Here is a 22,617-nt window from a genome sequence, read left to right on the forward strand (position 1 = left end):
CCACTGGACCGATAAGAAAGGTATCTTTGTTTAAGAAAATGATATATATGCGCATGAGTGAGGGTGATTCCATGCAGCGAGCTTCGAAAAGGTCATTGAACAACTTTCAGAAATTGGCCTTGAATTGCAAGAAGAATTGTTTGTAATAATAATTTTAGCAAGTTTGCCAAAAAGTTATGAAAACTTTGTTGTTGCGTTAGAAACAAGAGATCAGCTTCCAAAGCTTAGTGCTTTGAAAACAAAATTATTTGAAGGAAGTGAGCGGAGAAAACATAATGAAACAGTCGAAGCAGATGGTACTGTACAAGCATTAGTTGCTACATCAAGCCATAAATATTCCAACAACGAGCACACCAAAAGATATAGCGGAGGTAAAGGAGATAAAAATTTTAGAAAAAAGAGTAACTTTAAATGTTACAAATGTGGGAAGAAAGGCCATTTCGCTGCAGAATGCAGATCAAGAGAAACTTCTGTTAAGAGAACTGAAAAAGTTTCTGGAGAATATTCAAAATCATTTTTTTTCTGTTTTTGGAGTTAGTCAAAACACGGTACTAGATGCTTGGATAGTGGCGCAACTTCTCATTTGTGCGCGCATCGTGAAATGTTTGAAGATTTTGAGCAGTGTAGTGAAAAAATAATGCTTGCAGGTAATAAATTTCTCAAAGCTATAGGACGTGGTAACGTGAGAATAAAAAGTCACATGGGTGAACTTATATTAAAAAATGTGTTGTATATTCCGGTATTGCAATGTAATTTTGTTTCTGTAAGCAAGGCAGCAAACAATGGTTACAAAGTGACATTCGATAAAAATAACGCGTATATTTATGATCAAAACGGTGAAACTGTGTTAAAAGCAAAGCAAATAAAACAATTATTTTTTTGTGAAATATTAAACAAAACAATCGATTTGAAAACGCAATTGTTTTTTAATAATAATGCAAATGATAATTTAGTTCTGTGGCATAGACGGTACGGACATTTAAATATTAATAGTTTAATCGAATTAAAAAATAAACAACTAGTGCTGGGTTTAAAATTTGATTCAGATCAAAAACATATAAACTGCACAGTGTGCCTTAAATGCAAATGCAACATTAAACCGTTTCAATCGTCTCAAAGTAAAACGAAAAATATTTTAGACTTAGTCCATAGTGATGTTTGTGGACCAATAAACGTTAATTCAATCGGAGGATCCAGATACTTTGTTACTTTCGTAGACGACAACTCGCGGTATATTTTTGTTTATTTTATAAGGCAAAAATCAGAAGTTTTAAATGTTTTCAAATCATTTAAAAGCATGGTTGAATGCCAAACAGGTAAAAAAAATTAAAATGTTACGTAGTGATAATGGCACTGAATACGTAAATACTGAATTTAATAATTATTTAAATGAAAAGGGTATTCTTAGACAATTGACTGTGCCTCATACTCCACAACAGAATGGCGTTGCTGAAAGAGTCAACAGAACTTTAGTAGAGATGGCACGGAGTATGATCTTAAACGCAGGTGTCGACGAGAACTTCTGGGGTGAAGCAATTAACACTGCAGCATATATAAGAAACCGATCACCAACAAGAACAATAAAGAACTTGACTCCATATGAAATTTGGTGGGAAAAGAAACCTGTGGTAAGTCATTTGCGAGTATTTGGTTGCTTGGCGATAGCTCTTGATAAAACTGAGAAAAAGAAATTTCGACCAAAGGGCAAAGAAATGATTATGGTTGGCTATGCAGAAAAATCGAAAGCATATCGGCTATATGACAAAATAAATAAAAGGCTTGTTGTAAGTCGCGATGTGTATTTCGTTGAAAATTTAAACGATAATAGCAATATTGATCTCCTACCTTTATTAAGTGCAAGTAATCTTAACCGCTATATTCCAGATAATGAATTTGAAATTCCAACTAAAAATCTCAAAAACAGTGAGGAGAAAGGAACTGCCAACAAAGAAAGTAGTCAAATGAATACACCACAGGAAGATGATATACCTGATGTTCCAGAATCCGAAGACTATACTGGTACAAGAGTTGGTTATAATTTAAGACCAAGGCCACAATGTGATATTGTAAACTTAGTAGCTCCAGTCAAGATGTCAACTGATATAGTAGTCCCAGAAACAGTCTTCGAAGCTCTACAGAGCGAACAGTCCGCTTACTGGAGACGCGCTATGCAGGAGGAGTATGATATATTGGTAAAAAATAATACATGGGACGCGGTGAAGCTACCAACAGGACAAAAAGCTATCGGCTGTAAATGGGTTTTTGCAGTGAAATTCGATGCAACTGGAAACATCGAGTGGTACAAAGCACGATTGGTCGCTAAGGGCTGTAGTCAAAAGTACGGTGTTAATTATACTGAAATATTTTCACCGGTAGTGAGATACGAAACCATAAGAATGATTTTAGCTATAGCAGTAGAATATGAACTTCATGTTCATCACCTTGACGTTTCATCAGCATATTTGAATGGTAATCTCGAAGAAACAATTTTTATGGAGCAACCGAAATTATTCGAGAAAGACGATAATAAAGTGCTTCAGCTCAAAAAATCTCTATATGGACTTAAACAGTCAGGCCGAATGTGGCATTCCAGATGGAATGAGGAATTGGAGAAAATAGGATTTGTCTCATGCCGAAGCGAACCATGTGTATACACAAAAAATAACAATAAATGTTTGAATATCATCGCAGTGTATGTGGATGATTTGTTACTTGTGTGTACAGACCTAGGTGAGTTGGGCGCAATAATAAAGAAAATCTCTAATATTTTTCAGATAGTAAATAAGGGTCCTATAAATCATTTTCTGGGTATGGAAGTGGAGCGTGAAAATCCAACTGGTGCTTTGACTATTAGTCAAAAACAACTTGTATTGCAGCTCTTAAAGAAAAATCGTATGAGTGTGTGTCGCCCAGTCTCTACCCCTCTTGAGACAAACTTTCAGGTACATTACATAAATGAAAGTTGTAATAAAGTTGATATAACGGAATACCAGTCATTGATTGGCTCACTAATGTATATTGCTATCAATACAAGACCTGATATATTGCACTCAGTATGCAAGCTAGCCCAGAGAAATTGTAATCCCCACTCTGAGCATTTAACGGCAGCAAAGCATATTCTACGATATCTTAGCAAAACCATCGACATGAAATTGCATTACAATAAGAGTGATGCAGCAATTAAAGCGTATGTAGATGCAGATTGGGGAGGCGATGCAACTGATCGAAAATCGTATACGGGCTATGCGTTTATCTTGGCAGGAAGTGTATTCAGTTGGGAGAGCAAAAAACAGACTACAGTGGCTCTGAGCAGCACAGAAGCGGAGTATATGGCGATTTCTGCAGCAGCCAAAGAAGCTATATATTTAAAAAAACTTTGGTCAGAACTAATAGGACTTAGTGATATTGGAACAATTATGATAAATAGTGACAGTATGAGTGCTATGAATTTAATCAAAAATCCTGTATATCATGCTCGCAGTAAGCACATAGATATAAAATATCACTTTGTTCGTGAAGCATATAGTAATAAAGAGATTGATTTACAATACTGTCCAACTGATATAATGTTGGCAGATATCTTTACCAAGAACTTACAAAAAATTAAGCATTGTAAATTAACTATGGCTCTTGGATTAAAATAATGAATGATGAATGATATTTATAAAAATTATTGAATTGATGAAATTGTATATATTATAAGTTAGTATTTTATATTGTAGTAAAATGAAGTATATTATTTTATGTTATAAACATTGAGGAGGAGTGTTGAAGTTAAATCCTACCACAATGTTAATAACATTACACATATATAGATATTTTGTCAAGTTTTAATAAGCTTTTATTTAGTCCTACATAATTTAATTTAATAAATAACGACAGTTGTGATTATACACAAATGTATTCTGCATTTGATAAATTCCAACAGAGACAACTATTGTTAGGCACTAGGACACGAATTAGTTCAAAGGAACTAGTGAAATGTGTGGTCTGTGAGGATGAGTGAAAGCGCCACTTAGAATATATGAATTTCTCAATGCTTTTTTTGAACAAAATTTAATAGTGCATTCTATTATTTTTAAACAAAACAAAACGAAAACAAATGAGAAATTCACCCATAGAGCTATTTAGAGCTATTTATTTTGGAACTAGTGCATCAAAGAATATCAGAGAATAAAAATATGTTGGATTAATCGGTCATTTTTGATTACAATGTGGAATAACTTATATTTTGTGGTTTTGGGTAAATAAGTTCTTTTAAAAATATATAACATTATAAGGCTAAATAATCATTTTCAGATGTTATCACAAACAATGCAGGATCGGCTATTACTATTCAAATACACACATCGTACTACAAATAGTATTCAATATGCCGCAAACTAAAGATATCTGTGTATTTCTAAAGTCATCTATAACCTTGTTTATCCATTAATTATATATATACACAATAAACGTAACACTTCATGAAAATGATTGGTGTAAGTTTTGGAGATCTTTGTGAATGGAGAAACTTCTTTTGAAACTACATGTTGTACTCTATCTACGCAGCTGCTGTCAGTGAACTATTACAGTTGGAGTGATCTTCTATATAATATATATTTCTTATTTTAATATATATTTCATTAGATAAACCAATGACAGTAAAATTGTAGCCCAAAGTGACAATAAAGCAGTCTGCCCCTACAACGATTTGAGAACTATTGCTGAAAGCAACTTTCATTTCCAAGCTTTAGTCGATTGATTTCATTCATCAATATCTTTTATAACATTTCTAATATAGAAGTTCTATTTTTCAACTATATTGAAGGTATTAAGTTATGTGAGACATAATTTATTCATTTTATTTGGGCATGATAAGACAATATAGTAAACAAAAGTATTTTCGTTGAGAAAGATTCTGATTTAAATCTGTTTTGTGCCGTGGAATAAATTAATTAAAATCATCAGTGACATTTAGGATCCAATAAGAGTATCTGCACTAAAAACCGCAAAGTTGTCAAAATTTATTAGTTTTGTTTTAAACCGACACGCCATAAGTCAAGTTAAGAAAATGAGTCTTATGTATAGACAGTTGTTCAAAAGTCTATGAAGCAATGTTAATAAAGATAATATAAATGTCCACCATATTAAAGCAAAATAATAACTATTGAGAGCTATAAAAGAATTTATTAATTAGTTTGCTGTGGTATTCAAATAATTAATGTATATATAGGCATTATATAACATTAAATTAATTTCGATTCAATGGGATTAGCGTCCAACTCCCACACCAAAACCTCCACCGGCACCAGCTCCAACGCCAACACCAAGTTGCGCGTCTCCATATGCTGAGGCACCTCCATAAGAACCAGCGCTTCCACCTCCATAAGAACCAGCCAAACCACCACCATATGAACCAGCAGCACCACCTCCATATGTTGCGCCAGAATCTCCATTACCTGTAATTAGTGAAATGCTTTAATTGAATCCCATATTTAGAAATATTATCCTTATCCTAACATGTCGTTATGCTGAATAGGAGGAATCCTAATAATAAAATCTTGTTCATTTTGACTTTTAGTTTTGTTCTCGTTTAGTACTAACTATACAAAATAAAATCGAACTATTGTACAGATAGATCACGTTTGCTTGGGTATATATACTATTCGGAAAACAGATTTATAGTTTTTAGAAATTGAAGGTCACTTAGCAAACGCTTACGTTACACACGAGCAATTCGATACGCTCATTACAAATGTTAACTAGCGGAACCTTTTAGTTTTCTTAACAGATTTAACAAATTTGTTATTTTATATCACAAAAAATTGACTAAAAGTTCTCTAGACTCTCTTCTTTAAATTGAAGTTGATGAATAGTTAGTTATATAAACCAAAAATTGTTTACTGATTTACGATTCCATAACTCAATCTATAGTCTCAAAATTATGTTAGTACTGAATTAATGATATAAAAATAATCAATTTCTCTAAGAGACAAATATACGTCAATCAGTTGCTTTTTAATTGGCAGTGGGACGCGAGCTGAACTTACAATATTCCATATGCGGCTTTTTATGTTGTCCCTGTTCAATGATTTGGTATTTCAGATTAAGTGAAGAAGATTCATGTAGTCTACTATCGTTATCTCTGTGAGGTCAATAAAGAAACTGTTTCTAGACTTGAGAATAATATATATATATAAATGAATACTTTTTATATCCGCATTTCCAAGAAGAAACATAGAAAATGATTGATTGGTTACACTCTTTATATGGAAGTGATAAACGGAAATGGGACTACTTGTATTATATAAATATATTGTAATAATCGTATTCATTTATATTTAAATATTCTCTTAAATATAATTTATTCTGAGTGATTAATGGATCCTTTACGAGTTCTTACAAGTCGTGGGTAAGCCTTAATAACTAATTTGAGAATTTCTCAAGAAGATTAATAATTCCGAAATTAGAATGACTTAAGCCATACATTTAAGCTAACTGTAGGGTAATATTACTATCGAAGTACTGTGTGAGGATATTTATTGGACTGGTTAGTTCAAGACTAACAAATAAAATAAAAAAAATAACTAAATAGTAAAGGCCGCAGAGTTTTCTTAAGATAAGAATTTTTGAGAAAATTTATTGAAATTTGAACAATACAAGATATAGGTTTACCTGGACTTTCTACGAATATTATACGGTATCCGTTTGCACTCATACCGCAAACCCGATTATTAATAATTCGAGGTTCTTGAATTAGCAGGATGTCCTCTTCTTTTTCAGTTAGGCGAAGGATTGGTGCTGACGAGGCAGTTTTAGAGTGTTGGAGATTAATTTGCACGACCTTCAACATACCTAAGAGTTTTCGACCACGGTGTTGTTCAGCTTGTCCTCATCGGACATTAATGAGGATGACGGATGACGACAAAATACTGCCTTCATCGTCGGAGGAAAGGATGCTGATATTATCAACTAACCCCGTCTTCGATAGTGGTATCAGCTACCACAGCCCTGCCATCAGAGGCCGGATCTGAAGAGACAACCTTAGAAGGTTGTTGTCGGACGACTTGGGAGTCGCTTTTGTAGATTCTGAGGGTGGTCGACCCGAAGCCTTACATGACTTTGTCGTCTGAGGAAGTGGTCTAGGCGGATTAACAGACGCTTGCCTAATAAGGCTTGAGCATCCCCTCAAAGGGTTGGAAGATGGGTCCCCACTCAAAGCCGCTATCTGAAACCCGTGGGTGTAGTCACCAACGAAGATCCTATGGTTATCTATACAAATGCAGGGAGGCCAAGCAAGGGTTGGCACCAGTCCTTATGGGAAACAAGTGCTCAGAGCCAGATTGGTGCTAATCGGGAGCTAAGCTACAACCGAATCTACACGACCAACTTAATGGTGACGGATGCAAAAAGCACTGTGAGGCCTGCCAGGGTTTTAACGGGACGGAGGCAGCTACAGACTTAGCCTGAAGCCCATCACACACGGGTGGCACTCCGGTGCTTCCGTGTCAGAATACAACTAGGTCCAGAAGTCTGTAGCCACCAGCCCAAGGCGATCAAAACAGAAAAACGGTCGTTGCCAACGGATACTGGAGCCCATGAAAGGGACAGTGTCTGGAGAGGAAGATAGATCATTTGATGTTACCCAGGGTGCATCACGTGAAGGCGATCTAAATCACGCCCCTTTGATGCTAAACCTGTTGACACTTTTTTGTCTATGTCTTGTCAAGCTTTTGTTAACTCTTATAAGAATTTCATTTCATATTTTGACATGTACTTTACTATTCAGTTCGGGATCGAAGAAATAGAATGGAAATATATTTTTTATATTAGTTTTCTGTTTGAATAACTTCTTTCTTTGCTGTGAATTTCCATAACCTTAAACAAAATCAAATTTTCTTTTGATAATCCCAATTGAATTAATATCGCACTTGTTGTTTTAACACACGGTTCTTCTGCATCTTCCATCTCATGCTTTATAAAGGAAGAATCTTTTGAAGTTACGTTTTTTTAGTTGACTTTAATAGCAACCTGTATTATTATCAGGGTCGAAAAAAATTTCCTAATGGGAAGAAACAAAAAGTGAATTGGAAGCAAACGAAGTTTTTAAAAACAAAATTTCTTTTGATTATTTTGTTTTCTTACTGTTCCACAATACTTTGAATTAGTCCGATAAGTGATTTAACAATTATTCTTGATCGGGTAATCCAAAAATTTGCTTATTACTAAATCTACCAAAGTTCTGACCATGAGCCTTATACTTTCATCATCGATAGTTATATCGTTTTCAAACCGTCTAAGAAATGGGTCAATTTGACGTTTTTTAGGAAATGTTCAACTTCTTAAAATAGATTGGTTAAGAATATTTTTGCAAGCTAATAGGAAAAAATACCGCTGGGGATATAGTACAGTCATTTATAGCGTTTGATAGATTTATTGGGTTATTTCCTATTGATTTAACAAACTAATTTATCAAACAAATAATTATAACTTCTGGCAATTTTGTACCGGTGCGGTCCGAAAAAATGTTGATTCCGGTATTATATTGAAAATTCTGTTTCATTTTTATGTTATAATCTTCTCTTAAAATTTTCCAGGTTTTAATAAATCTTCATATTTATACAAGTCTCATTACAAATTTTTGTAATTTAATATATTTAAATATGTTTTCTTTAACAAAAAACTCTTTAAGAAATCTCCCGCATGCTTTATACTACATATGTATGCACTTACCAAACGATCACAAACAATTGATGTCTTTTGCATTTGCGCATCGCTTCTGAGCAAAAAGTGGAAAAACCAAGGTATGATGTAAACACAACTGTCAACTGTTGTAACAATACGACGCAGCAATTAAAATTCCTGACTTGAAAACTTAAACTTGATAGAAACCTTTTGGTCTTAATTGTAATTTCAAAAGGTTGTAATGAACCCTTCCGCCGAGGTTTCGCTCGACGGATCCCAGGGTTGTTACAAGAAAATTTGTTTATAACCCTAAACCTTCTCGTCGTATAATAATTTTAAAAGCGGGATATTTTTAATTAATTTATTATTTATTTCTATTCTTATGTATTTTTACAATATTTATATTTAATACTTATTTACTAATAAAATTTATTACCAATATTGAGAATTACTATAATTCCTGTAATAAGAAACCTCGATTAGTATTAGGAAGGATATCCAACGTTACCGACTAGGCTACGTTGCTGGTAATAAGCGTTACCGACTGGGCTACACTGCTAGGTTGGGAATCAACGCTACCGACTAGGCTACGTTGCTGGGAATCAGCGTTACCGACTGGGCTACGCTGTTAGGTTGGGAATAAATGTTAATAAATTTCTTAGTTACCTTGTTGAATATTACCTGTAGTGCTGTGTAATGCTCGGTTCCGTGGCCTTTGATCAACTGCCCATGCACTTGCTGCGATGCGCACTGTTCTAAGTGCTGCAACAATCATCTTTGTTCGATTTTTTGTTGCCTTTTATACTGGTTACTTCTAACGGGACTTCGGTTGTTATTGCGGTGTGTAGCTCAACTCGAATTCATTACATATAAAGCAAAAACCCAAATTTTGTGTTTACACCCAAAGGAAAATGCTGAGTGTTGTTGATAAAGTTTACACCCAAGGAAATTATTGTAATAGTAAATTTATTGTTGTGACGACGTCGATTGAAATATATATCTTTGCTAACTTAAAACTCTGGCGTCTAAAAACTCAACCTTAAAGGGCCATTCAAGAGAAAAAATCGATGAATGACACTCAAAAGTTATAGTCTGCACTTTTGAATGACACGCAACCAATATTTTGGCGTGCTCACCAAAATTTTGGTGACCACATCATTCAGCTTCTAGCCAATACGTTGTGAATGATAGTCTGTCACCCAAAAACTTGCACTAATACACTTACAGCTTGCGGAACACACTTACAGCGTGCGTAAACACCGTTATTTTTAAAAAATTTTGCTTGAATAACACCTCATGAATGTGAGCATGTTTAAGTACGGTCGCTAAAATATATCAACCCAGGGAGTTTATTTTCAGCGATTTAAACTTTAAAGTTTAAGCATTCAACTTCGAGAGTTATTCTCTTATTTATATATTACGGATTATCAACTTCAGTAGGTTTAAAAAGTCAACCTCAGGGTTTAAAAATATTGATTTAAACCTTAAAAAAGTTTACAGGGTTTAGAGTTTAAAGTAAAATTTTCGACCGTGTAATCGGATTACTGTTGCCCGATACATGAGTGTCGACACCGTTTGATGACAAAAAACGGTGTTCAGTTTTATATAACCATAGTTGATTCAAAAAAGTGTTGTCAGGACATATTGCTTTGAGCCTATTGTGTTGATTAGGTTTTACGGTACTCAAAAGTGGATTTGTTTTTACTTCGGAGAAGTTCTTATATCTTAACTAACCGCTTAATAAATAAATTAAAAAAATTTACAACTAAATTTATTTTAATTTTCATGTTTTGTTAATTAAATAAATTTTTTTGTGATTTATAATTCAATATAAATATATATATATATAACGTGTGGGTATTTCTTATTAAGATAAATTCTTTATTGGAATTTCATTTAAACTGCTTTAATAAATAATTAAAATATCTCAAGACGCATAGAGTGATAAAACAGAAACTAGTCGGCCAAAATTTGATAATTTCGGAACAAGTAGAGATATTGAAATGAAATTTTCCTAAAATATAGTTTTGTCACACTGTGCGCCGCCTGTAACAAACACCTATACAAAATATGTATATCCGACATAAATATTTGCTGATTCTGTGGTGATAGGAAAGAATCCGTAGATCACCAACTGTGATGCAATAGGCCATATGAGAAACAAAATATTAGGTGCATATTAACTGAAGGATGAAGACCTTCAAAAACTCCCTCCGAAAGATTTGGTTCGATTCCTCGAGATACTAGAGGACTAAATACAAAGGGATCCACAATAGATAAAGCTCGTCGCAATGCAGAAAGGCCAAGGCGTCTCGATGACATTTTAATTTGGCTTAGGCGTTGGCGTATAAAAGCAAATGAGTCCAAGTCATCTCATGTCACTTTCACACTAAGAAGAGCAACTTGTCCGGAAGTAAAGCTCAACAATATTGTGGTACCACAATCAACTGCTTCAAAATACCTCGGAATTCATCTAGACAGAGGTCTGACGTGGAAAACGCACATATTCAATAAAAGGAAATCACTTGTTATTCAATTAAGAAATATGTCTTGGTTATTTATATATATATATATATAATACTCCTCTCTTACTCTGGAAAATAAAATCATTCTCTACAAATGTGTTTTGAAACCTGTTTGGTCATATGGCGTCCAACTGTGGGGGACAGCTTCAAATTCAAATATTGAAATATTACAAAGATTCCAATCTAAGACTCTGCAAATGATAGCGAACGCTCCGTGGTATATCACAAATTCATAAATTCATAGTGACCTTAATATACCACTAGTTAAGGAGGAAGCGAAAAGCATCGCTGCCGCATACGCTAATCGTATTAGATCGCATTCAAACAATTTGACTACAAATCTAATGACCCACCCTTAACTATTCACAAGACTGAAAAGATCTTGACCTTTTTCAACTTAAAACTGAAATAAGGTCTTCATAGCGATGTTTCAAAGGGCACATACGCAGCACAACTCTCATTTATGTTAATCATGTTATTAAAAATTTGTGAAATATCGAATTAGTTTTAGATAGAATACAATTATATATAAAATAAAAAAAAAAAATTTCTAACATGGAAGTTGTATTTTTCAACCATATTGTAAGTATTAAGACATAATTTTATTATTTTTTGTTAGCATGATAAGACAGCATAGTAAATATAAGTACTTTCAACTGACAGAGTAGTACCGCTCCTGATAGTATCTTTAGTTTAAATCTGCTTGTTACTGTGTAGTTACTTCCATAGCAAAACAATTTGGTAGGCCATAAAAATGTTACCTACTCTAAAGGAAATAAGAAGAGATATCACACTTGATATCATTTATTATTACCGTTCATTATTAAAATTTTCTTTACATTTCAAATGTCCTTTCAACCGAGAGAAAATGAAGAAGTAAATTAATCATAATCAGATACACTTAGGATCCAATAATAACTAAAAGTCTTAGTCAATGTATACGGATATGCCATAAGTTGACCTAAAAAAATAAATTATGGACTCTTAGGTACAGACAGCATTTTTGTTTGTTTAGTGCTCTAGGAAACAATGTTAATAAAGAAAAAATAACTGTCCACCATCTTAAAGCAAAATCATAATTAATGAAAGCTATAAAAGAATTTATTAATTAATTTGTTGTGGCATTTATTATAATATAACATTAAATTCATTTCGATTCAAAGGTTTTAGCGTCCAACTCCTACACCAAAACCTCCACCGGAACCAGCTCCAATGCCAACACCAAGTTGCGCTGTTCCGTGAGCTGAGGCACCTCCATAAGAAGCAGCGCTTCCACCTCCAAAAGAACCAGCCGAACCACCACCATATGAACCAGCAGCGCCACCTCCATAAGTTAAGCTAGAATCTCCATTACCTGGAATTAGTGATTTGATTTAATTGAATCCTATAACTAGAAACAATATCCTTGCATTATTACAGTATCATAACATAAACATTATACCTACTTATAATAAAATCTTGTTCATTCTGTTAGTTTTGTTATCGTTAAGTACTAAGTAAATAATAATCCATTTTGAAAAGATTTGCAATATTATGAACTAGCAGATTATTTTTATGATGGTGGGAGTTACTATGTTTCTGTGATTGTAGATTGCAGACAAAAATTTGATTGCCTGAATTTATATTAGAAGCAATAAGAATTTTATTTCAAATTATAAATTTTCTATTTTTCTTAAAGCAATTGTGTTTGATAAGATGATGTAGAACCTAATGATCTAATAAAATACTATTAAATGTTCTAACAATTTGATTGGCAAAAAATATACAGCATAGTTCTCTATGTTAATTTAAAAATTAAGTAAAGAGCCTATTAAACGGCATGATGTTAAATGTATATAACCTCAGAAGGTTTGGTCGTTTAAGGACTCATAGGAATACTGATGTACCATATTGATAGAAATATACCTGAAAAGAATTTCTGTCAATCGATAAGAATGTCGGAGTACATTTTTCATTATTTGCGTTGATGTCACCCAAAAATTTTCAATATATTATTTCTATGGAATGGTTAAAGCTTATCCTTTATCCTTACCTCCAGACGAACCAGCAGCATCACCTCCTGAAGAACCAGCAGCATCACCTCCTGAAGAACCAGCAGCATCACCTCCTGAAGGATCAGCAGCATCGCCTCCTGAAGAATCAGGTGCACCACCATCAAATGCTAAGCCACCATCTCCATTAACTGGAATTAATGATAGTTTTTAATTAAATCCCATTATTAGAAATATTATCCTTGGCATAACATATATTTATGCTGAATAGGAAGAATCATTATAATAAAATATAGTTCGTTTTGACTTTTAGTTTTATTCTCGTTTAGTACTAACTATACAAGTTGAAATCGAACTATTGTACAGATGGATTCCATGTGCTTGAGTATATATACTTGCGTCTTTAAATTAAAATTGATGAGTAGTTAGTAACATTAACAAAAATTTTTTACTGATTTAAAATTTCATAACTCAATACGTACTCTTAAAATCATGTTAATAATGAGTTAATAAAATACTAGGTTATACCGTATATTAATTTCTTTTTAAGATCTAGACTGGGAATGTTAAATAAAAGTCGTATGTGTTGATATCGCTTTTTATGATGTCTGTTTCCAATGATTTGGTATTTCAGATTAAGTGAAGAGGATTCGTTTAGTCTACTATCGTTATCTCTGCTAGGTCAATAAAAAAACTGTTTCTAGACTTGGGAACAATGCATATAAATAAATAAATAAATACTTTTTGCATCCGCATTTTCAAGAAGAAACATAGAAAGTGATTGATTGGTTACTCCATATATGGATGTGATAAACGAAGATGGGACTACTTGTATTATATAAATATATTCTCTTAAATATAATACATTCTGAGTTAGGAATGGATCCTTTACGGGTTCTTATGTGTCGTGGGCAAATGTTGGTGGCTAATTTGAGAATTTCTTAAATAGATTAACAATTCCGATAGTGAAATGAGGTAATCTATATATTTTAGTTAACTGCAAAGTAATACTATTACCGAAATAGAGTGTAAAAATTTTTATTAAATTGATTAACTTAAAACTATCAAAATGGTTAGCAAAGAATAAGCATATATATGAAATTTAAGCAGATTTTTCATAAAATTAATCTACGGTCAACTAAACCAATTATATTTCCTAAGCTTCTCTAGATGTATCCTTGGGGACCTGGGTAAGGTACACTTGGAGACCGTTAAGGAAGGTAGTACCATTTTCGAAATACTTCAGAGGAAGTACTTCTTAAAGAGCTTATCAGACTGTTTATCGCTAATAACGAAAAATCTATTAAATGATCTAAATTCGATAGGATGGATTTAGTCTGTATCTTAGGTTTTGTTGCCAACTATATACAAGTTATTAATGCACTTCAAAGTTATCTTTCCATATAATTATTGAATTATATGACCTAATAAAATACTGTTAAATGTTTTATCAATTTGATTGGAAACAAATATGCAGCACTGTTCTCTATGTTAATTTAAAAGTTAAGTAAAGAGCCTATTTAACAGCATGATGTTAAATGTATATAACCTCAGAAGATTTGGTCGTTTAAGGACTCATAGGAATACTGGAGTACCTTATTGATAGAAATATACCTGAAAAGAGTTTCTGTCAATCGGTAACAATGTCGGAGTACATTCTTCATTATTTTTTGCATTGATGTCACCCAAATATTTTCAATATATTATTTCTATGGAATGGTTAAAGCTTATCCTTTATCCTTACCTCCAGGAGAACCAGCAGCATCACCTCCTGAAGAACCAGGTGCACCACCATCAAACGTTAAGCCACCATCTCCATTACCTGGAAATAATGATAGGTTTTAATTAAATCCCATTATTAGAAATATCCTTGCCATAACATATTTTATATATATACATATATATATATAAGTATATATATATACATAATGTATATACTTGCTTCTTTAAATTGAAATTGATGAGTAGTTAGTAACATTAACAAAAATTTTTTACTGATTTAAGATTTCATAACTTAATAATCAGTAAATAATCAGTTTCATAAGATTTTACTAAGTTAATAAAATACTAGGTTATGTCGTATATTAATTTTTTTTTAAGATCTAGACTGGGAATGTTAAATAAAAGTCGTACGTGTTGATACCGCTTTTTATGATGTCCGTTTCCAATGATTTGGTATTTCAGATTAAGTGAAGAGGATTCGTTTAGTCTACTATCGTTATCTCTGCTAGGTCAATAAAGAAACTATTTGTAGACTTAAGAATAATGCATATAAATAAATAAATGAATAATTTTTGCATCCGCATTTTCAAGAAGAAACATAGAAAGTGATTGATTGGTTACTACATATATGGATGTGATAAACGAAATTGGGACTACATGTATTATATAAATATATTCTTTTAAATATAATACATTCTGAGTTAGGAATGGATCCTTTACGGGTTCTTATGTGTCGTGGGCAAATGTTAGTGGCTCATTTGAGAATTTCTTAAGTAGATTAACAATTCCGATATTAAAACGAGGTAATCTATATATTTTAGTTAACTGCAGATTAATACTATTATCGAAGTACAGTGTAAAAATTTTTATTAAATTGGTTAACTCAAAACTATCAAAATGGTTAGCAAAGAATAAGCAAATATATGAAATTTAAGCAGATTTTTCATAAAATTAATCTACGGTTAACTAAACCAATTACACTTCCTAAGCTTCTCTAGATGTATCCTTGTGGGCCCGGTTAAGGTACACTTGGAAATCGTTAAGGGAATTAGTGCCATTTTCGAAATACTTTAGAGGAAGTACTTTTTAAAGAGCTTATCAGACTGTTTGTCGGTAATACCGAAAGACCTATTAAATGATTTAAATTCGATAGGATGGATTTAGGCTGTACCTTAGGCTTTCTAGTGATACAGCAGTTAATTAAGGTTATTGAATATTACGAAACAACTAATGATTATTTTTTCTTGAATGTCATAATCTTTCAGTGTTGCCAACTATATACAAATTATTAATGCACTTCAAGGTCACTGAAAAGTTATCTTTCCATATAATTATTGAATTATATGACCTAATAAAGTACTGTTAAATGTTTTATCAATTTGAATGGAAAGAAATATGCAGCACAGTTCTCTATGTTAATTTAAAAGTTAAGTAAAGAGCCTATTAAATAGCATGATGTTAAATGTATATAACCTCAGAAGATTTGGTCGTTTAAGGACGTATAGGAATACTGGAGTACCATATTGATAGAAATATACCTGAAAATAATTTCTGTCAATCGAAAAGAATGTCGGAGTACATTTTTCATTATTTATTCTGATGTCAAACGAATTTTTTTTATATTTTATTTCTTTAGAGTAGTTAAACTTTTTTGTTTATCCTTACCTCCATAAGCACCAGCGTTTCCACCTCCAGAGGAATCAGCCGAATCACCATCAAATGAAACAGAAGCACTACTTTCGGCTGTTATGCTGGGACCTCCATTGCCTGAAATTGGTGACATGTTTTAATTAGATCCCATTATTAGAAATATTATCCTTTATGCTGAATATAAGGAATCCTAATAATAAAATGTAGTTCGTTTTGACTTTTAGTTTTATTCTCGTTTAGTACTAACTATACAAGTTGAAATCGAACTATTGTACAGATGGATTCCATGTGCTTGAGTATTATATACTCTTTCGAAAACAGATTTATATTTTTCAAAAATTTAAGTTCATTTAGCAAATGCTTACGTTACACTCGACCAATTCGATACGCTCATTACAAGTGTTAAGTAGCGGAACCTTTTAGTTTTCTTAACAGATTCAACAAAATTAATATTTTATGTCCACGGAATATATACAACATACTCCCTACACCTCCTTAAGTTTTAAATGATAAGTAGATTAACTTAATAACAAAAAATTTTCCACTAGATTTACATTCCATGCCGTCAATGCGGTACTCTTAAAATCATGTTAATAGATAAAATTAATAAAATGATTGGCTCTACCTCAAAGTATACTACTGTTCTTTAAGACCCTAATTTCGGATGTTAAAATAAAAGTCGTTCGTGTTGCTATGAAATAAGCACTTCTCTAGGAGAGCAAATATCCTCAATCCAGATGGCTCTTATATTGTCATGCTGGGACATTGATAGCCTGCGGCTTTTATGTTGTCCTTGTTGACTGATTTGTATTTCAGATTAAGTAAAGAGCTTTATTTAATCTACTATCGTTATCTTAGCTACCCGCCAAATTAAAACTGTTTGTAGACTTTCAAATTCCTACTGGTACAGCAGAAGCAAATTATTTATTGAACTGGTGAATTAAAGAAAACACAAAATGGTTAGCAAAGAATAAAGTCAAATATATGAATTTTAAGCAATGTTTGCATAAAATTAATCTACGGTCAATATATCAATAAAGCTCCTACAGCTTCTCGTAGATTTGTCCGTAGGGGTACCGGTTGACGTTTACTTGGAGGCCGATAAGAGAATTAGTTACCTATACTTTTCCAGCTTGCTTATAATAAGTGCTTATAATTATAATTAGACTAGATTTTGGGAACTTATCGAAATTGATCATGTGAATACTGCAACGTTTAAAATTGTGCATTTTTCGGTAGGAAGTAGAACCATAAACCATTTTCTCCTCGAATGCTCGATTTTGCGTTTAGAAGAAACGTTTTTCGAGAAGAACATTTTAAACGGCTTATCAGACTCTTTATCTGTGGTAACGAAATACCTATTAAATAATCTAAATTCGACAGGATGGATCTATTTAGTATCTTATGGGTATAGTAATGTAGTAGTTAATTGAGGTCAATGTAAAGTTATCCACTGTCCTACCACTTCGATCAACCAACCAAATTTTCTGAACTTCATTAAAAGTGAAGAAGAAAAGAAGGATTCATGTCGTTCCGAAATCGTTTGGGTTTACTTCAGTTTTATAAAGACATAACATTCATGGTTATATAATTCAACAAAATCCAGTTTATAAGAACCAAACAATCTCAAAAGAAGTTAATACACTTAATTCATACTTAGCCGTCTTAAAGAATGGTTTATTATTATTAAAAGAACGTATTGTACACTGCGACCTGAAAGATCTATTGTGTCCCTTACTCGGGTAAGTGTTTCTCCAAGTCTAATTTTTTGAATCCTCATGATCCATAAAACATTCTCCAAGGTGTTTCTTCCGCTTGTGCATCAGTGCCAAGCATTTCCCAAGCATATGGTATGCAATTTCTCTCTTTTTTCTACACTTTCTGCAGTATGAGTTGGATTGAATTCGTAATTTCGATAGGTGATTATTCGATCTACTGTGATCGGTCAAGAATCCCGTAATAGTTCTTAGGTTATTTTTTTGATTGTGCTTTGCAATCTTTGGATCGTTTTACGTTGTAAGTCGATAATAGCATTTTAGATTGTGAGAGTCCTGGTAATCTTTCCCAATAGAGTTCTCTTTCCTTTTCCTCTACGCTATTAATAAGAGTGGGTAGATATTCTTTGCCAAGACTACAGAATGGTTCTGGGCCTATCATTTTTGAGCCTGTGCCTCTTCTTGGAAGTTTGTCTCTCATTTCATTGCCTTGGATACCAGCATGTCCCGAAATTCATATTAGGTTCACCTGATAGTTCCAGCTGAGTATATTCAGCTTGTCAATGTACTCCCATACCAGTTTGGATGTTACATGGTAGGATATGAGTGCCCTTATAGATGCCTGGCTGTCAGTCAGTATTGCGATTTTACGGTTCCGGTAGTTACGTTTAAGGTTGAAACTGGCGCATCTATCTATCGTGTATATTTCCGCCTGAAAGATGATAACATTAATTCCTAGTGCTCCCCAGTATCTTTTACCTGGTCTATAAATACCAGCCATATCTCCCTCATTGGTGAGAGAGCCGTCTGTATACCATGTTTCCTTTTATTACTTGGGTTTTGGAAAAGCCTTCCAAATTCTTTTTATTGCCGAGTTCAGTTTTGAAGTTTTTTGTAAAGTTAAGCTTTACAATCATCTTGTCTGTTGGCATAATAAATGGTTTAGTTAAACAAATTCCTGAAAATGTAATAACCATCAATCAAAACCTAGAATCAATGCTAAAAATTCTCACCCAACTAATGACAAACTTTATTGGCATCTACTCAAAGCTTAGTGTAAGAGATAGTAAAATTTCGAAATCAAATAATGCCAAAGGCATTCGCCAGCACAAACTTGAAGTCATAAACTTTCTCAAGTCCCACACTATTGATGTTCTTCTAATATCTAAAATCCATCTATCTAGCAAGAACAATTTTTCTGTACCTGGATTCAATTTATACTTCACGAATCATTCTGTAGATATGCCCCACTTCGAATTAACTCAGGAATTAATCACCACGTCCCAGAACAGCTGTTCACAGCCCACATTGAAGCTACGAAAATAAGCATTAACTTCATTGAAGATGAAGTCGTGCTAAGTGCTGGCTATTGCCCTCCTAGATTTGTTGTTCGTGGATTTTTTCATAACCTCGCTAAAATATTGTTCTAATATATTGTTCTAGGTCCAATATATTACATTTTGTTAACTTCGGACATACCAAATAACTCACGTCTTGTGACTTCTACGTATGCTCATAACACTGCTATCCTTGGTTCTCATCAAAATAAAGTCATGGCATCTAGAGACTTAATTGATTACCTTAAACTCATTGAAACATGGTTAGCCAACTGGCGTATTCGCGTAAACCCAAGTAAAAGTACGCATGTAACATTTACCCTGCGAAAGGACACATGTCCCCCAGTAACCTTCAACGGTATCACCATTCCACAATTAAACACCGTATCGTACCTGGGTGTTCATTTGTATAGGAGACTAATTTTGTGCAAACATTTTGAGGCTAAGCGAACTGAAAAAAAGCTACAGGCGCAATTATATTGAATAAAAATTCCAAGTTACGGCTAAACCACAAAATGTTTACTTAAGCCAATTTGAAAAAATGGCTCTGAATTATGGAGCAATGCATATTCCTCCAACATTAAGTTAAATCAGCGTACTCAATCCAAAATCCTTCTCTTAATTACTGGTGCTCAGTGGTACATAAGAAGCGATAAAATTCATGAAGATTTGAAATAATTAGAACCACCTGGCAAGGAACCTACTGATAACGAGGTCTTCTTCAAGATTACGCAGAAAAGAAGTACCAACTCACTGATTTTATTTTCCTATCCTTCAGATATTTATTAAATGATCAACTTAATTCAAACTTTAATTTACTTTAATTATTATCAATTAACTTCAACTATAATTGTCATTTAATTTGTTTGCCTGAGTTTTTGAGGATTTTAATACTTATTGTAAATCTTCTTAAAAAAAGATTTCAATAAATGAAATATATATATTAAAAAATTAAAAATGATATTATTTATATAGTTGCAAAACTGCTAACTCTTGAAAACAAGAATCTATTTTGAAAAGATTTGTAAAATTATTAAAAAGCTTAAAAGAATTAAAGTTTTTTCTAAGAATGGTGTGGGTTGAGGAGAGTATAATTTATCTGCTAAAAGGGACAGGAATAGAAACAAAGGCTCATAATTTTTGTGATTGTAGTTTGCAAAGAGCAATTCGATTGCCCAAATTTATGTTAATAGAAATAAGAATAATATTTCATATTAAAACCATTTTGATTTTTCTTAAAGTAATTGTGTTTGATAAGATGATGTAGAATCTTTGTTGTCATTATTGAATTAAATGACCTAATAAAATACTGTTAAATGTTTTATCAATTTGATTGGAAACAAATATGCAGCATAGTTCTCTATGTTAATTTAAAAATTAAGTAATGAGCCTATTAAACAGTATGATGTTAAATGTATATAACCTCAGATGATTTGGTAAACGACCAATATAGGAATACATATAGGAATATTGGAGTACCATATTGATAGAAATATACCTGAAAATAATTTCTGTCAATCGATAACAATGTCGGAGTACATTTTTCATTATTTATTCTGATGTCAAACAGATTTTTTTCATATATTATTTCTATAGATTAGTTAAACTTTTTTGTTTACCCTTACCTCCATAAGCATCAGCGTTTCCACCTCCAGAGGAATCAGCCGAACCACCACCAAATGAAACAGAAGCACTACTTTCAGCTGTTATGGTGGCACCTCCATCGCCTGAAATTGGTAACATGTTTTGATTGAATTCCATAATTAGAAATATTATCCTTGCCATAACACGTTATGCTGAATAGGAAAAATCCTAATGATATAATCGTGTTCATTTTAACTTTTAGTTTTGTTCACGTTTAGTACTAACTATACAAGTTGAAATCGAACTATTGTACAGATGGATTCCGTGTGCTTGGGTATATATACTCTTTCGAAAACAGATTTATATTTTTCAGAAATTTAAGTTCATTTAGCAAATGCTTACGTTACACACGAGCAATTCGATACGCTCATTACAAGTGTTAAGTAGCGGAACCTTTTAGTTTTCTTAACAGATTCAACAAAATTAATATTTTATGTCACGGAATATATACGAAAAATTCCCTACACTCTCTCCTTTAAGTTGAAATTGATAAGTAGTTACTTATATAAACAAAAAATTTTTTGATCCATGGATCAATCCGTACTCTAAAAATCATGTTAATAATAAGTTAATAAAATGATTGGTTATGCAGTATACTACTTCCTTTTTAAGATCTAGAGTTGGAATGTTAAATAAAAGTTGTGCGCGTTGATATATAAATAAGTAAATCGTCTAGGAATCAACTATTTCCCAATCATTTGAAAGTAATTGATTGGTTACTCCATATATGGATGTGATAAACGAAGATGGGACTACTTGTATTATAAAAATATATTCTATTAAATATAATACATTCTGAGACATGAACAGATCGTTTACGGGTTCTTATGTGTCGTGGGCAAACGTTAGTGGCTTATTTGAGAATTTCTTAAGTAGATTAACAATTCTGATATTAAAACGAGTTAATCTATATATTTTAGTTAACTGCAGAGTAATTTTTACACTGTACTTCGATAAGTACAGTGTAAAAATTTTTATTAAATTGATTAACTCAAAACTATCAAAATGGTTAGGAAAGAATAAGCAAATATATGAAATTTAAGCAGATTTTTCATAAAATTAATCTACGGTTAACTAAACCAATTATACTTCCTAAACTTCTCTAGATGTATCCTTGTGGGCCCGGTTAAGGTACACTTGGAAATCGTTAAGGGAAGTAGTGCCATTCTCGAAATACTTTAGAGGAACTACTTTTTAAAGAGCTTATCAGACTGTTTATCGGTAATAACGAAAGACCTATTAAATGATATAAATTCGATAGGATGGATTTAGTCTGTATCTTAGGTTTATTTTTCTTCTATTGAACTTAAAAATTTAGTTTATTTTTATTTTAATTTTTTTTTATGATGTAGGAGTTTTTCTTATT

At 32.6% G+C, this 22,617-nt stretch overlaps 2 protein-coding genes across 3 annotated transcripts in view; both read right to left on the reverse strand.

Annotated features, from left to right (window-relative positions):
• Nucleotides 1-5,166: 5,166 nt before the first annotated feature.
• On the reverse strand, nucleotides 5,167-5,623 carry LOC119669059 (glycine-rich cell wall structural protein-like). Its single transcript, XM_038078792.1, has 2 exons — nucleotides 5,503-5,623; nucleotides 5,167-5,441 (listed from the first exon to the last, which is right to left on the reverse strand). The coding sequence occupies exons 1-2, from the start codon at nucleotides 5,549-5,551 to the stop codon at nucleotides 5,254-5,256; spliced, it is 237 nt and encodes a 78-aa protein (XP_037934720.1). The 5' UTR covers nucleotides 5,552-5,623; the 3' UTR covers nucleotides 5,167-5,253.
• Nucleotides 5,624-12,271: 6,648 nt separating this feature from the next.
• LOC119669051 (circumsporozoite protein-like) overlaps nucleotides 12,272-22,617 on the reverse strand; it is a 173,141-nt gene continuing 162,795 nt past the window's right edge. For both annotated transcript variants that reach the window (XM_038078782.1, XM_038078780.1), the window contains 3 exons: nucleotides 14,928-15,005; nucleotides 13,225-13,374; nucleotides 12,272-12,546 (listed from right to left, as the gene is read on the reverse strand). In XM_038078782.1, coding sequence (XP_037934710.1) covers nucleotides 12,359-12,546; nucleotides 13,225-13,374; nucleotides 14,928-15,005 — 416 coding nt within the window. In that variant the 3' untranslated portion in view covers nucleotides 12,272-12,358. The remainder of the gene's footprint in view (nucleotides 12,547-13,224; nucleotides 13,375-14,927; nucleotides 15,006-22,617) is intronic.

The sequence above is a fragment of the Teleopsis dalmanni genome, chromosome 1 (genome assembly GCF_002237135.1).
Source record: "Teleopsis dalmanni isolate 2A chromosome 1, ASM223713v2, whole genome shotgun sequence".
Classification (NCBI taxonomy): Eukaryota; Metazoa; Arthropoda; class Insecta; order Diptera; family Diopsidae; genus Teleopsis; species Teleopsis dalmanni.